The sequence below is a fragment of the Ruditapes philippinarum genome, unplaced genomic scaffold (assembly GCF_026571515.1).
Source record: "Ruditapes philippinarum isolate M1 unplaced genomic scaffold, ASM2657151v2 ctg8791_1_1_1_1, whole genome shotgun sequence".
Lineage (NCBI taxonomy): Eukaryota > Metazoa > Mollusca > Bivalvia > Venerida > Veneridae > Ruditapes > Ruditapes philippinarum.
The window spans coordinates 1-16,804 of record NW_026856237.1 but is presented as its reverse complement, the minus strand read 5'-3'; the positions used below and the strand labels follow the sequence as shown (position 1 = coordinate 16,804).

Here is a 16,804-nt window from a genome sequence, read left to right as displayed (position 1 = left end):
ATTTAAAAAAGGACCACATTAAAATATAAAACATGATAAACATAATGAATTTGCCAAATAAGGGAATTATCTGATATGTAAATAAAGAAGTAAGTCATTTGACAGTTGAAGTATAAAAATTGAATATACTCTTCAAAAGTAATCGTAATTTTACTTAGTTTATGTTAGCTATCAATTATTCAATGGACGCATCAGTGTCATATGGACCCCAGTTATAGATCTTGCCGATGTTGCTATAACAGATCTTAATGTAAATATTCATATAATTATTGATAATCATTGCTATTTCCGTCTTTTTAAATGTTTTGTTTTGTAAAATCATTTATCTGTTTACTATTTTTACTTTGTTTACTCCACATGGTCTCCATTCCCGCTCTTTATTGATGATGAAAGTGCTTATAGTTTACTTAGCATAAAATGTCAACGTCATGTTAATACGCGTGGCAGTTAGCTGATTAATGTGCATAGTACTTCAAACTGTGATTTCGTTTATTAAACTCTATAGAAATTTATAATACGGCAATTCCAAATATATACCTTTTAAAAGTCTCTCTTTTGACGACAGAAGAACCTATTCGTCACATTCACGTGTGTCAGTGTTTGTCAGTTACTCTTTACAAAAAATAGAATGAAAAAAATTACCTTATTTAACTTAACAACACTCGCGTTAAAGTGTAACAATTTCCGTAGCATACAAAAGTTTTGTTTTTTTTTATTTTATTTTAACTCTTTCTCTCACTAAGAGCACATATATTTCTTATCAATTTCGCCATTGTGAAATATAATAAAACACATTTTAACTACATAGGATTAGATGAGCAATACTTCAAACATCTTCAAAATGAAACCAAAAATATCATTTTTCGACAGGACTGAATCTACGTGTCGTGCACTTTTGCGATACATGTAAGTGTTATTGCTTTAAGAAACATTAGTTTTTTTTCCACAATCTCTTTGTGAAAGATCAACAATAAAAAACTAAATTGTAGAAAGAGTACGGTAGGCATGACGCTTTGCATTTGCAACAGATTCTAAAATCTGCTTTAAACTGTAGTCCTTTTTTTCGACTTGGAACAGGTGCCAGAATTGACAATTGAAGCAAAATGTAAGATTTATGTCATTCATAATAAAAATATGAACATATTTAGGTAGAGTTTTGCCTTCAGTACTCCCGGTTGATGTAAACCTGACTTTTTAATCATGGCGTAGACCAGATAACGCCAGAAAACGAAAGAGCTTGCAACTGAAGCCCGCTCAAATACAAGCAACTTCCAAGGTTATGCAAAGTGTTTGATAAAACGGCTTATAAACTGACGACGATCCAATATTCTGTGGAAAGCTTATATTTTTCCCCGTAGACTGGTGCATATCCCAAAGAAATTGGCACAGAAATAAAATATTTACGGCTATTTTCAATTCCGAATCGAGCAACATTTGTCTTGGAAATGATGCCAAAAATGACGTCATAGTCACGTGGTATGGCCACACTGTATCAGTAAGTAAAGCGATAAAATGACCCGGATTTAAAGATATAAATAGAATCGGTTTACCCCACGCTTTGATAACATCAATACCTTATCGGTGAACAAGCAATGTTCAGGATATTGTATTATTAGTGATTACAGCAGATGGCAAAATTTGTGTCACTTAAAAGAAGTAAAAGCGAGCAGGATTTAAACGATTCGCAAACATCGGAGGAGAAAACACACACTGGTATATACATGTATTTTTGTTTTTAATTTTAAATTTTACATAGATCTAATGTATATCTGTATCTATAAGTTTGCGAAGACATGCATAAATTACTCTACGTTTTTTGATAATGTACATGTACTTATTTACAAGTATATGTTTCAGATTATTGACTTTGAGACACGTGTGTAAAGTAGAAGACGAGTTCCGCCGATAAACGTTATTGACCAAAATATATGGAACGCCGTGACCGTCTTATGTAATCAATGTTTTTGTTATCTTGTGAAACGATGATATTATTTTGTCGTTTGAGCATGTTAACATGTGCAACTTACATCATGTCTTGTCAAATGAACATGCTGACTTGTACAAACAGCATGTTAACTTGTCAAACTATTATGATGACATGCGCAGACAACATATTATCTTGATAAAGTATCGTGATGACTTGTGCAAACAACATGTTAACATGTCAAAGTATAATAATGACTTGTGCAAATGACATGGTAACTTGTCAAAATGTAATGATGACTTGTGCAAACGTCATGTGAACTTGTCAAATTATTGTGATGACATGTGCAAACAGCATGTTAACTTGTCAAAATGTCATGATGACTTGTGCAAACGCCATGTTAACTTGTCAAAGTATAATGATGACTTGTGAATAGGACGTGTTAACTTGTCGAACTATCGTGATGACATGTGCAAACAACATGTTAACTTGTCAAAGTATAATGATGACTTGTGCAAACAGCATGTTAACATGTCAAATAACCATGATGACTTGTGAAGACAACATGTGAATTTGTCAAAGAATCGTGATGACTTGAGAAAATGACATGTTATCTTGTATCATGCTGACATGTCAAAAAGCACTGTTAACTTGTCAAAGTATCATGCTGACTTGTGCAAATACCATGCTTACATGTCAAAATTCAATGATGACATGTGTAAACAGCATGTTAACTTGTCAAATTATCGTTATGACATGTGCATACAGCATGTTAACTTGTCCAAGTATCATGATGACTTGTGCAAACGACATGTTAACTTGTCCAAGTATAATGATGACTTGTGCAAATGCCATGCTAACTTGTCAAAATTTCATGATGACATGTGCAAACAGTATATTAACTTGTCAGATCATCGTGATAACATGTGCAAACAACATGCTAACTTGTCCTAGTATCATGATGACTTGTGAAAGCAACATGTTAACTTGTCTAAATTTCATGATGACATGTGCGAACAGCATGATAACTTGTCAAGGTATCGTGATGACTTGTGCAAACTACATCCTAACTTGTCAATGTATCATGATGACTTGTGCAAACGACATGTTAATTTGTCAAAGAATCGTAATGACTTGTGCAAAACACATGTTAACTTGTTAAGGTATTATGAGCATGTCATCACGATAATTCGACAAGTTAACATGCTGATTGCACATGTCATCATGAAATATTGACAAGTAAACATGTCGTTTGCACAAGTCATTATGATATTTGGACAAGTTAACATGTCGTTTGCACAAGTTATCATGATACTTTGACAAGTTAACATGTTGTCTGCACATGTCATAATGATTATTTGACAAGTTAACATGCTGTTTGAACAAGTCAGCATTGTCTTTAGACAAGATATGATGTAAATTGCACATGTTTATATGCTTAAATGACAAAATAATGTCATCATTTCACAAGATAGCAAAAACATTGATAGCATTAGACAGTCACGGCGTTCCATAAAAATCCGTCTGGATTGATTGTGTGAAATACACAGAAACTGATAAAATGCAACTATTGGATATTCACGTCACATATTGCATGATGTTGAATATTGATACACAATGTTTATTACAATATAAACATATGTTACGAGTTCGTTAAAAGTATATTTCACGCGATCGTTTTACTGACACAAATACACCTATTTTACTAGTAGGTTAAACGAGTCATAAGTTGTCATATAACTTAAGAGAGTCGCTTTAAAGGTATTTACATATTAATTAAGGGATATACACGAGAAATTAATTGCTACTCAGACGACACTTTCTATACTCCATAGTCATTTTGAAGCAAATGTCTTTGTTGATGTTTTGTTAATTTTCAGGGATTAAACTTCTGGTTCAGTTAGCTGAGGGCGACCTTCCGGTACTTGAATTTCTGAACGACTATATACAAGACTTTTTAGACGGCAGTTACCATGGAAACACGGAATTTTACCTGCGATCTCATCAATTTGTCTCACAACTGGAGCAGTTCTACCGCGGAAAGAACTCCCAGTGCCCATATTATCTTATATCCTTTTTCCGGCACATCATTACTCTTGTATCAGAAACGTTGTTTCTTTCTGCGTCAAGTGACGTTTGTAAAGTTGCGGTAGACTCAGTCGTCGTTACTTCACAAAGGGTCAAGGTCAGATTACGAGATTTACAAGCAAACGTGGCTGAAATTCAAGACTTGATTATAAAACTAGAAATTGATATAATTAGGCATTTAAAAGACAGTAAACTCAAACTGAGCAAATATGGCGGTTACTTCGACGATGTGAGACGCCGATGAAGGATGTTACCATGGCAGTAGAAAAGAAAGCGCTCGCTGACAGGGGTTTCTTTCAGAAAGCATCTATGGGAATAGGGGCAGTGTGTGCAGGTAAAATAAATTTAAAAGTGCTTATTATTTTTCAATTTGTTTAAATTGCACAGAATGGAAATAATTAAAAGGTTAATTCAATGTTTGATATGAAATTTGAATTTGTATTCGTATAACGGAACAAGTCGGTTCCTTAAAAACTGGTGTCATCTGTTAGATATGTAAATAAGCTCATTTTATGCAGCTGCTTTGTATATGCATAGACAATTTTAAATGACAAAAAAAATATAAATATGATAAATGATAAACACTTTAACACTTTCCCTTTGATAAATGAATAAATAACTTTACTACTTAATTTGAAAATATGTTTAACTGTATCAGGCATTGCGGAATAGTTTTATTAGAGCCGCATTTCATACACTGTAATGTATACTTAGGTGTGTTAAGGCCTTGGGAAAGATGCTCAAAGCTATGGATTTTAATGAAAATTTTAATAATAAAACAACAAATATTTTAATGATAGAACATTATTGACTTGTTCCTATATTATATGATGAAGTTTCGATAATCACATATGTCACATTTTTCTCACCCTGTGACACATATACAACTTAATTTGAGTAGATTTGTTTTATCGAGCAATATTCATTTTTAAACCCTCAAAATTACGATTTTGAAAGAGATTGTCTATCTAGGTTATGTTGTTTTGTTTGCTGTACCTTTAAAATGTCGTTTCTTGTGGTCATTATGGCAAGGTGAGGATCAAGAACAACTAATTAATGCAGCTTTGTGGTCGGTTGGTACGGGTGTTTCGGTGCATTTTTTCAGATACCACGAGCGCTGCAATAGAATACGGGAAAACTAGCCACAAAAAAGGAAAAAAAAGAAGATTTGGGACATATTTAAACATTGGCTTATAGAATCAGACGGTCTTTGTGCAAAGTTGGTCCTTTTCTCTTCTTTTAGCGGAAAACAATTCTAACACGAAAGTTGACTGAGAAATTGAAACTATTTTTCTGATATATAGTATTTGAATGATATGATATTGTAACAATTTTCTTGCCATCAAGTTCAGTGGAATTCATCAATGGCCATTTGTTATTTCCCTTTTTTATTGCTTTGTGACCTTCACTCAATGTAGTACACACTGACTTTAATGTGAAACATATTTCGGTAACAAATATACATGTTCGACTGTTTTTTAACTTATTTTTTAATTTATATTGGGTGTGTGTTTTTTTTTATTTCTAAATAGAAACGAGGTGTTATGGGGGTATTTTGGTAAGGGTATCTATAATGTCTGAATGTATTATTTCTAAAAGAAAACTGTTTAATTTAAAAATGAAATGTCACGGTTCAGAACTGTTCACTAATTAGGGGAGAAGATGTGTAAGCGGCCGGATAGCTCAGCCGGTAGAGCCGCGGAACGGTATTCCAATGGTCCCGGGTTCGAGTCCCGGTCAGGCTGCACATTTTTCTCACCCTGTGACAGAAATATTGTCATTAGTCATTTACGGGTTTATAAAGTTCGAAGTGTAATATTTCCTAAAGTATGATATGGCAGACGATAAGATTTTAAAATGTCTTTACTAGTTGTACTCGTTTTCTGATTGGTTAGTGTTTTTTTACTTGGAAACGCTCTTTTCACCGCCATTGTTTATGATTTCGTAAGGGACTTTTCTGTTGTGTATCATGTAAGTAAGCTGGACTGGTAGCTTAAAGTAAGTTGATGATTCTTATATCCGTCGCTCAAAATAAAGCACATAGGGTCACAGCTTGTGCCTATTTGATCCATCGATGTTACAAGTTCGATATAAGACTATTACTGCGTTCATGCTGATGAAGTCTAAAGCCCGGTCCGAAACAGTCTTTTCATGCATTCTTTTATTATTAGAAAAGAAACATGTGTTCGTCAAATTATGTCATTCTTTTCGGTAATGTTAACAAATGAATGCTTTATTGAAAACTTATTTATGCATGTATTACATTACTCTATTCTTTCTTGTAAATCATAATATTTGTTAGACGATTGTTTTCTATTGTAAGGTCAGTACATAAAAATTCGTTAATGGTAGCTGAAGTAAGCAAGCACGCTGGAAAAAAAATCGTATATGTTTAGCGTTTTTGTTTTTTTGTTTTGTTTTTTTTTTCAACCAAAGAGTAGGAAATGCTATTTAAAATATATCTTAATTTATTCAAAATTAAACATGCTTGCATTTGCCGAGAAATTTTGTTATAAAACATGTATTTGGGAAATAATTATTTTTCCAAGATAACGTGATATGTCACGAAATCCACCTACTCTACTACGTGATCAAATGCCATGGCAAACGCGACACCTCTTATTTTGATTTATAACATGCATGTAGAATAGATAAACTGTTCATTCTCTTATCTATAAGTATGTTAAAGTAAATAAATCACTGATTATAACTTACTTGCATATGAATGTATTTACGTAAATGATTTAATCTAATATAACAATCTATACAATGGACTGATGTTGAATGTTTAACATGATCTTTCGGATTTTCCGGAAAATATACATTTTTACTTTCTGTTTGTATAACTGCTTTGGGGTTGAATTGTGAATAAATTAAATTGAACAATTTTTTTTAACCCGATGAGGCTAATAGAAACTTCACATGTTGAAATAATCCTTACAATACAAATGCTGTATTATAAAATAAGCGTTATGAAATGAAAGTTCATATTTTTGAGTACAAGCTGAATTATAATTGCTAATGTGTAAAATTATCAGTATATTTAGAATCTTCTCCTAAGTTTGAATCTAAACTTGAGCTAATAGTATTATGACTAGTAATCTATGAATTGCTGGCCGTCTGAGTTCAAACCCCATCAAGGGCTAGCCGCATTTTCCGCGAGCAAGAAACTTCAAACTTATTTCTCAGTACTGGTTGGATCCGTAAACGGATTTGAGAGTGTTTCAATAAGTTGGTAGCTTGCTACATAATCGGCCTTAAATAAATTCTGTATGAACTAAAAACAATTAAAAATGTAAATTAAACATTCTATAAACATGCAATTTTGAAACAATGACACATGTCAAATTTTATTTTTATATGATTATTATAATTGTTAAATATTATATAGTATCCTAGTTGAAATGTGTTTACGACCGACGGAAAATGTTTGCAACAAATGTTTGGTTGTTGATGACATTTGTTTTGTATTTAATTTATTAACTACAGAACATGTACAGTGTTTTTTCGTCACATTTCAACGTGCCATGTTTATCTACAATTCAGAATGCTTCAGAAAGTGCTACACAACACAACAATGCATAATATATTGTGTAAAATTAAAAACTCGTGCACAATATTGTTAAACGATTAACATACAAACTTTTTTATCAATGCAAAAGTTTGCATACCAATTGTAATGGTATTAATTTATTCTACCGTTTTATTAAATGACTATTTCATTATTTTGTAATACGAAGACGAGCATTATGTACTATTTAGTACCTTCCGACATCTATATTGACATTATTTTCATATAAATGTATGTCGACAGTCATATTTGAATGAATGAACGCCGAACAAGTTTTATCGTTAAGTGATAAAATATAATACTTAGATTTATAACGCTTATTTCCCCTGTTTGGTTCCGGATCATAGCTTTAACATATTTACATGATTGATAGACACATACGTTTCAGGTGATACATATTTTTCATTTTGAATTGTACATTTTATATAATATATCTAAAATTTAAATGTAGTTGAATGAATGAAACGAAAACGATTCATTTATTACAAAGCTTTCCTTCATTACATCCAAATTCGCAAACTTTAGTTCATATTCATATTTAAATATGCAGCTTTTACCTCCCTTGTTTTGTTCTTATTTTGAGTATTTATATTAAAATTATAATGTTTTAAAGAAACCTTATGTATTTGATTAGTGTATTGTTGTTAACCAGGTTTTCCGAAGGAAAAAACTGGTTATAAGATTGAGGTATGTCGGTGGGCGGTCGTAAACAATTTCTTCTGTGCGCAACTCCTTCTACATTTCTCAACGGATTTTGACCAAACTTTCACAGAAGCTTTGTCATCAAGTGCCCTGGCGCATATTGTCGGGGTTTTGCGATTGGATAATATTTGACCTAATTATGGCCCTTTGTTTTTTTCCTTATATAGAATATATAGTGAACAATTTCTTCTGTGCGCAAGTCCTTCTACATTTCTCAACGGATTTTGACCAAACTTTCACAGAAGCTTTGTCATCAAGTGCCCTGGGCATATTGTCTGGGTTTTGTGATTGGATAATATTTGACCTAATTACGGCCCTTTGTTTTTTTTCCTTATAAAGAATATATTGTAAACAATTCCTTCTGTGCGCAACTCCTCCTGCATTTCTCCACAGATTTTGACCAAACTTTCACAGAACCTTTGTCATCAAGTGCCCTGGGGCATATTGTCGGGGTTTTGCGATTGGATAATATTTGACCTAATTATTGCCCTTTGTTTTTTTTCCTTATATAGAATATATAGTGAACAATTTCTTCTGTGCTGAACTCCCTCTACAATTCTCAAGGGATTTTGTTCAAACTTTCACAGAAGCTTTGTCATCATGTGCCCTGGCGCATATTGTCAGGGTTTTGTGATTGGATAATATTTAACCTAATTATGGCCCCTTTTTTTTCCTTATACAGAATATATAGTGAACAATTTCTATCGTGCGCAACTGCTCCTACATTTCTCGAAGGATTTTGACCAAACTTTCACAGAAGCTTTGTTATCAAGTGCCCTGGCGCATATTGTCTGGGTTTTGTGATTCAATATACATGTATAGTGAACAAATTCTTCTGTGCTGAACTCATCCTACATTTCTCAATGGATTTTGTTCAAACTTTCACAGAAGCTTTATCACCAAGCGCCCTGGCACATATTGTCGGGGTTTTGTGATTGGATAATTTTTGACCTAATTATGGCCATTCATCAATGTTTTTTCCTTATACAGAATATATAGTGAAGACTTCTTCAGTGGCAATTCCTCCTACATTATTCATGTTTTACATTGCACATAGTTACATTGTTTGTTGCTTGTATTTGTATTTCAAATACAACATATTTATCTACAATGGTGATAATTGAAAACCTGGTTTCATGGCATTGCCATGTTTCTTGTTTATGTTTGTTTTAACAAATGATAAATGCCATATTATACTCTCAATTTTACCCTATTATTGTTGTTTATTTTATTGTTTCTGTTGTTTTTGTTACATACAGTTGTGCATTTACTACATCTTATTAAATGGAGATGTAAACCCCATATTAATCTGGAGATAAAAATGCTTTACACTGATATTTCTTTTTCATCTTTTTTCGCATAAACGTATATTACCCCTTTGCTTCCATTGAAACTTATAAAATTACATTGGTTGTAAAAGTTAAATATATTTGCGCATGATTCGTAGACGTAAAACTCCATAGAAGTAGTGATTTAAATCATCTGAATGGAACTCAAATAAGGACGAAGTCATAGTTTACAAAATGCAAAAAAGTAGTTTCCGGCGAATTGTGTTACATGTACGAGAGTGCATCAATAAATTCGTAAACTAATTTAATAGCGGGAAAATGATGTACCTTAAGTGATTACTCCTTTTCACAGTAACGTCCCATGAACGATTTTCACTTGTCCAATTTCTCGACCCATGACTGGAACACGTGTTGTAGCCCGTCACGTGACATCTCCCGCAGCTGTTTGTCCACGGCACACCTCAGTTCCTCTTTTGACTCAAGTTTCGTACCACAAAGACTGTATTTTAAAGTTGGAAACAGCTAGAAGTCAGAAATTGCTAGATCCGGGCTGTAGGTAGGGTGCGGTAACAGTTCGACGTCGAGCTTTTCTAGTGTATCCATGACAACGTGGCTTGAATGGCTCGGCGCGTTGTCGTGATGTAATATGCACCCGGACCTAAGTAAATGTGGGCGCTTTCTCCTTATTGCCGCCATGAGTGTCGTTCTAAGACTAATGTTGCATAATAGTTCCCAGTGGCTGTCGTATTCGGAGGAACAAAGTTGTTTTGCACTACACCGTATGTATCACAGAATATAATGGCCATAACCTTTCCAGCTGACTTAGAAATTATCGCTTTTGTAGGGGAAGGCGAGGAAATAAGTTTCCAGACAGAACTCTGATGTTTGCTTTCCTGTTCAAAAAATATACGTTTCATTACATGTTATCACTTGATTTAGAACGTAATCGCCTTCTTTACGATACCTCCTGTCCTACTGCTGAAACATTTTCACCCGACGTCAACAAACGAGGCACCCTTCTTACTGAAACGTGGCGTATTCCTAATCTATCAATCATATGAGCTGTACCATATGAAATAGCGAACTTATCTGCTACGTGCTCCATACTTACTCGTCTGTCTCGGAGTATGTACTCCTGAATGGCAGCCACTGTTTCTTCATATGTTACAGTCACTGGTCTGCCTGCACGACTGTCGTGTTCAGTTGCCTCTCTACCGTGTTTAAATCGCTTCATCCGCTTTGAAATGGCAACTTTAGACAACGCTGTAAACTTTTGCAAATCTTCACAAATATCGGAAAAAGACTTTTCGAGTTTTGTGTAAAATTTTATAACGATGCGCTGTTCGTTGACGCAGTGTGACGCCATTTTCGAACGGACGCCCGTAACGTGACGTCATTTACGGTTTATGACGTCATAAGTGATGACGGCAAAGTTGTGTACATACATGTAGCATGATTCAATTTGAAATAATCTGTTTTCACAGCATTTAAAATTTCATTTTAAACTGACCAGTAGTTTTGACGTTATTGAGTTAGTATACGAATTTATTGATGCACCCTGGTATCAAAATATAAATGTGATTTGTAAACAGAAATGACCTCGATTTTAGATTAAACCTAATGATTTAGTTCGAGTTTCTGCTTCCATAAATTGATTTACCGTTTAAGGGTCATCAATTAACCAAGAGTGCTGGTGCGTACCGAAACTTATAATGTTTGAATGTTGATGATTATACAAGCTAACAGTATATATCAATAAACTATACTTACCTTTTCGTTTAAAGACATAATTATTATCCATCAGAAATCCATATTTTTTATTCGTTAGAAATGTCAAACATGTGTTTGATAATGTAAGCTCTGAGCATACATATTACATATATGCGTCTAAAAGGTAGCAAAATGTAAACAAAGTAGTATTTTGACTTCCATACAAAATACTTATTCACTAAAATTATATCAATCGTCAACAAGGCAAAAGATACATAAGATAGTTCAGGTATATAGCAAATGTGTTTATTCTTTTAAACTGAAACAAGTACCAAAAATAAACAGATTTTTTGGAAATAATGATAGCATTTCTTAGACATAATGGGCCTTTAAATTGTTTTTTTTTCAGTGCGCAATACCAAAAAAATGCTGGTTAATTGTGAGATACACATATAGGGTTAACGATTTTCTATTTACGTTGTGTTTATTAGAATTGTTCTATTGCTGCTTTTTTCCTATCTGTGGGCTTGAAAATCATCATACTGTTATTCTAAATAATCATGAAATTATACTTAAGAACAATGAAAACGCACGCCCGCATTATATGTATTTTATTACATGAAAACAAAACACTAACGACTCCATTAGAAATATATCATAACTTTAATACAAAACGCAAACTTAACAACTGAAAATAGTTAAAAATATTTGAAAACAAATGTACACCAGTAAATCGAAGAACCTAAGGTGAAAATCCCAAAATCACACTTTTTCATCACAGTAATGCAAACTTAACAAAGGCAAATAAAAGAAAATAAAGATCTAAAACAAAGTCACTAATAAATGTCTATTTGTAATGTCACTGTCTGGATCTTTAGAAACGACAATGTTCTCCATCAGCGTCTCTTACAGATGTACATCGTCGCCTCATAGACCTTACGGTGCGGATAGCCGCCTGCATTGTATACGCACCGGTTTCAAATATCGACCGGTGTACACAATGAGCCGCCTGTGGAATCTGACGCCATTCGGCGGCCTGTAGTGTAGTGCGAAAACGCTGGTGAAACTGAGAAATTGTAGACCGATGGACGCCAAAACGGTTGGCGCTTTTTTTGTAAGATAGACCAGACTGAATCTGTCCTAAATCTACCCAGCGGTTATTTCTTTGAAGAACCATTGCATACAATTTGCTACAAAGTCTTCAGTAGTGTTTGAAATTTGGTACCTTTTATAGAGGAAAAGTGAGTACATTTTGTATATGCAACTTCCATGTAAGCTTTTACGATTTCTAAACTGACCATTGGCATAGTTCAATATTCATTTCAAGATTTTAATTGCTCATTTCTAGAAAGTTGTGACAACAAGTTAATAGTTAACAGTTCCAAAAAATAAAAGATTTCATTTCATACTAAAGTAACCATGAATTGGTTCAATCTGTTTTTCTGTTGTGATCTTATCACAATTAGCCAAAAGTGTAACTTTTGATTTTTCGGGTACTGTCTTTATTATGCAATAACTTTTTGAATCTTTTTTCATAACTTTAATTAAATTTAATCCAGATAAAACAGAAGTAATGTTTTTTTCCTTAAATGATGAACAACGCCCTTCTCTATTCTTTGAAAATACCCAACTTACTTATGTAAATACGCATAAACATCTTGGACTTACATTGAGTGAAGATGGAAAATGGCACGAACACATTAATAATATTATGACATCAGCTTCTAAAGTTCTAAGCCCAATGCAATCATTGAAATTTAAACTCAAACGAAATACATTAAATCAAATTTATTTATCATATATGCGACCAATCCTCGAATATGCCTCAACTGTTTGGGATGGCTGTAATGAAAATGATAAACATTCTCTTGAAAAGATGCAATATGAAGCAGTGCGTGTTGTCACAGGCCTAACTAGATCGGTATCTATAGACCGTTTACTTAGAGAAATTGGCTGGGTATCTTTGTCGGATAGAAGAATTATGCAAAAATTAATAATAGTTTACAAAGCCCATCAAAACAATGTTCCAAGCTACTTACTCAATCTTTTCCCAAATAGTGTCGCTAATTCTACTCCATACTTCCTCCGAAATGATAACAACTATGTTACAATCGCACGGAGAACACAAATATTCGCAAAATCTTTCATTCCTTCATCCATAGAGTTATGGAACAATTTGGATGATCATATTAGACATGCGGCTTCTCTTATATTTTTAAATCTCGTCTCAAAGAAATTTATAAACCACATACTGTTCCTAAATATTTTGTATACGGAGATCGAAGTTTATCTGTTTACCATGCACATATTAGAAACGAATGTAGTAATCTTAATGCGGATCTTTGTAAAAATCATCTACGAGATAACTCACTTTGTAGCTACTGTACATCCAGTATTGAAGATGCCGAACATTACTTTTTTAAATGTCCCAAATATAACGAAATAAGAGTGCAGTTATTCCGCTCAACTCGCAGTTTCCATCCTTTGAGCGTAAAGACCCTTTTGTTTGGAAAAGAATCTCTTTCTGATGAGAATAACTTATTTATTTTTGATAAGGTACAATTATTTATTAAATTATCGTGTAGATTTGAATCTTAATTTTTTTTATATTATTTGTACTACTTGCCACGTTCAATTGATATCCCTACTTACTGAACTCTATCCCCTTTTTTTCTTTTCTTTTTATATAATGTTTTTCTTCTTCTTTCTCCTTGTGCATTTTTCCCTAATTGCTCTACTATCATACATTTTGGTTTGTAACTGTCTTATTATTATTAGATAATTCAATATATCAGGGAAGAACCGTTTGCTGATGTTGTAAGAACTCGTGGTTCAACCCTTTTGCCACTTTTGTATTAATACTATGATAATATAATGTTATAAATGTGTAAAAACAGCATAAAATATGTTTAATTCAAATCATAACTTTGGTATCTAAATGACCGAAATGTATTCGGTTTTATGAAAATGTGAAAAAAATATTTAAAAGAAATATATTTTCCTTGTTAAAATGCAATTATCCCGACCTTGCGTTTTCATTGTCCTTAAGTATATATCTTATATTCCTGTTTCGCCATGATACAAACGTATTTTAAATGTGGACAACACGTAGCTAGTATACTGTTGCAAAGCAGAAATACTATGTGAATTAAAAATAGTGACCTAGAATGCAGAGACACAAGCAAGAAAATATCTTTGTTTTATTTACTTCCTGATTTCATGGACAGTTACAACATATTAATCATTATCACTGTTGACTGTGTGAACACTTTTACGACTTCTTCGTAAATATTCATGCAAAGGGAGATAATTCTGATCTAAAAAGCCGTAAGTTACCTTGACATTTTACATTATATATTGACATGAACTTGGCAAATCAAACATAAACTTTTACGAGCCCCGACTTTTATAACCACTGTTGCTGTAAGTTGTCTTTATTTCGTGTCAAAAATTATTTTGCTACAGAAAAAGAGACTTTTATCAGTGATACTAGGTAATAATATTATCGTTTGTTTAACATTAAAGGCCGAGTATGCCCTAGAAATGCTATCACTTGTATCAATTTCGGTCCGATAACAAGGTGCCGTATATTTTTATTGCTCTACGGCACTTGATCACGTGGTATGCATGTTTGCCGGACTACTTTTCAAGAAAAAAATATAAAAACTCATTTGCCATATAAATGAACTATGTTTTAGTTCTTCTACTCTGTTGTCATTATAGTGAATGAGAATTGTGTATGGAAGTCAAACTACTACTCTGTTTACATTTTACGGCACATTACTACATAAACATTTCAACTTTTTTCAGTTGCTTAACATCTAATATGCTGTAAATCATTTATTAAAAGATTATTACACACATTTTCAGCATTTCTAAAGAATTTAAAAAAAATATGGATTTCGGAGACATAATATGCTTTTAAGGACATATTTTAATATTGAAGTAAAAAACCGATATCTTTGAAGCAGCATGCCTACATTTATTTAAAAGTAAAATATTGTGAGGTGAAAAAAAAAATTACATATTGCAATTGGTACTTGCACATGTACAATAAAAAAAAATACCAAAAAGTCGTCAACATATGCAAAAATAGCCCTTACTGCGTTAGTCACGCAGAAGAAATATGGTAATAAAATACTGCATAATCAGTCTTAAACCGTCCATAACATGAAAAATATAACTTGCATCTTGAAAGTTTTTACTTTTCTTAAAATTGTAGTACGTTTTTTCTTAAAGGTACTCCACTGAGGCATGATCGAATGTCACAAAAAAAGTAAAATTTCACGAACCGATAATTTTTGTTCCTGCATGTTAGGGACATTTATACAGAATCAGTGATACATTGATATGTCTTCTTTGGCTTGGCAATTCGTTTGAAAGATATGTTATCTCCAATTTCGTGGGAAAAGCGTTTAAACGCCTTTCAGTTTGCAAATTTGAATGTAAACAACGGTCACGTGACGAGTTTCGGGAGGACTAAAAAGCGAAACAATGATTTTTTTGTGTATCGGCAGCAACGAAAGTGCGAAAGTGACACATACCAACGATGCATAAATTTAAGAGCAAATTATGGCTTTGCTTGTTAAATTTCTTGTTGTGCGCATATGTTCATAATAAAATCATTCAAAAGCAATTTCATTATATTTAAAGCATTATATTCTTGTAATCATGTTTTTTTTCTCCGTTACAATGATGAATTTAGCTAAACGTACGGAGTTTGAAACTGGCATACACAAACTTTAAAAATATTCTATATTAAATTGAGTGCTTTCGTGTAATTAATAAATATTATGTATTAAGTTTGTTATGGTTAAAATATCAAGATATGTAGGCTAAGAAAATTTCTTTTATCAAGACCGTGTGATGGGTCCTATTTCAAAGGTCTCTTTGGTTTATCTGACACCCGTTCAGAAAAAAAACACCATAATACCTTTTATACAAGTCAACGAACAAGAAAGCATCAAAAATCACAACACACACACAATTTCATTCCAGAGAAAACGATTTCGTTTGCTCTTAACTCTGATCAAAGCACTGAAAGCACTGGCTTCATGCCACATTATATGACAATTAGGCGTCAACTTTATCAAGATGTAGCCTGGAACCCCGTTGTATCGATCTATTAACCCATAAATCACAACTGCATTTAAAAAATTCAAATGTCCCTGAATATTTATTTTGTATCATTTATTTTGATCCTTTTGCCATAAAGTTTACATGGCAAACATCACTTAATATATATAGTTTTTAGCTTTGGAATATACGGATGTTTACAGACATGTCAAACTGGTTGATTAATAAGGTCACGCCATTATATCGATGCATTGTAATAATCACTCAGTTAGCCAAAGTTTGGGAAGCCTTAACCATCTTTATGTTAGATATTTCAGTCAATTAGAATCTAAGATGTCTGTTTTAAAAATGTCAGCATAAATTTAGGAACTTTTAACAGACAGCAAATGTACTTTTAATAAGAACACATTATTTATAACTCTATTTATTATCTACAACGTCTTC

At 32.9% G+C, this 16,804-nt stretch overlaps 1 protein-coding gene across 1 annotated transcript; it reads left to right on the top strand.

Annotated features, from left to right (window-relative positions):
* The first annotated feature begins 1,586 nt into the window (after nucleotides 1-1,586).
* Nucleotides 1,587-4,342, top strand: LOC132745902 (uncharacterized). Its single transcript, XM_060734911.1, has 2 exons — nucleotides 1,587-1,713; nucleotides 3,805-4,342. The coding sequence occupies exons 1-2, from the start codon at nucleotides 1,629-1,631 to the stop codon at nucleotides 4,254-4,256; spliced, it is 537 nt and encodes a 178-aa protein (XP_060590894.1). The 5' UTR covers nucleotides 1,587-1,628; the 3' UTR covers nucleotides 4,257-4,342.
* Nucleotides 4,343-16,804: the final 12,462 nt, after the last annotated feature.

Bases quoted from the DNA above. Each gene is read 5' to 3' on its own strand.
- LOC132745902 (XM_060734911.1), top strand. From the start codon at position 1,629: ATGGCAAAATTTGTGTCACTTAAAAGAAGTAAAAGCGAGCAGGATTTA. The intron at 1,714-3,804 runs GTATATACATGT...GTTAATTTTCAG, and splicing joins GGAGGAGAAAACACACACTG to GGATTAAACTTCTGGTTCAG.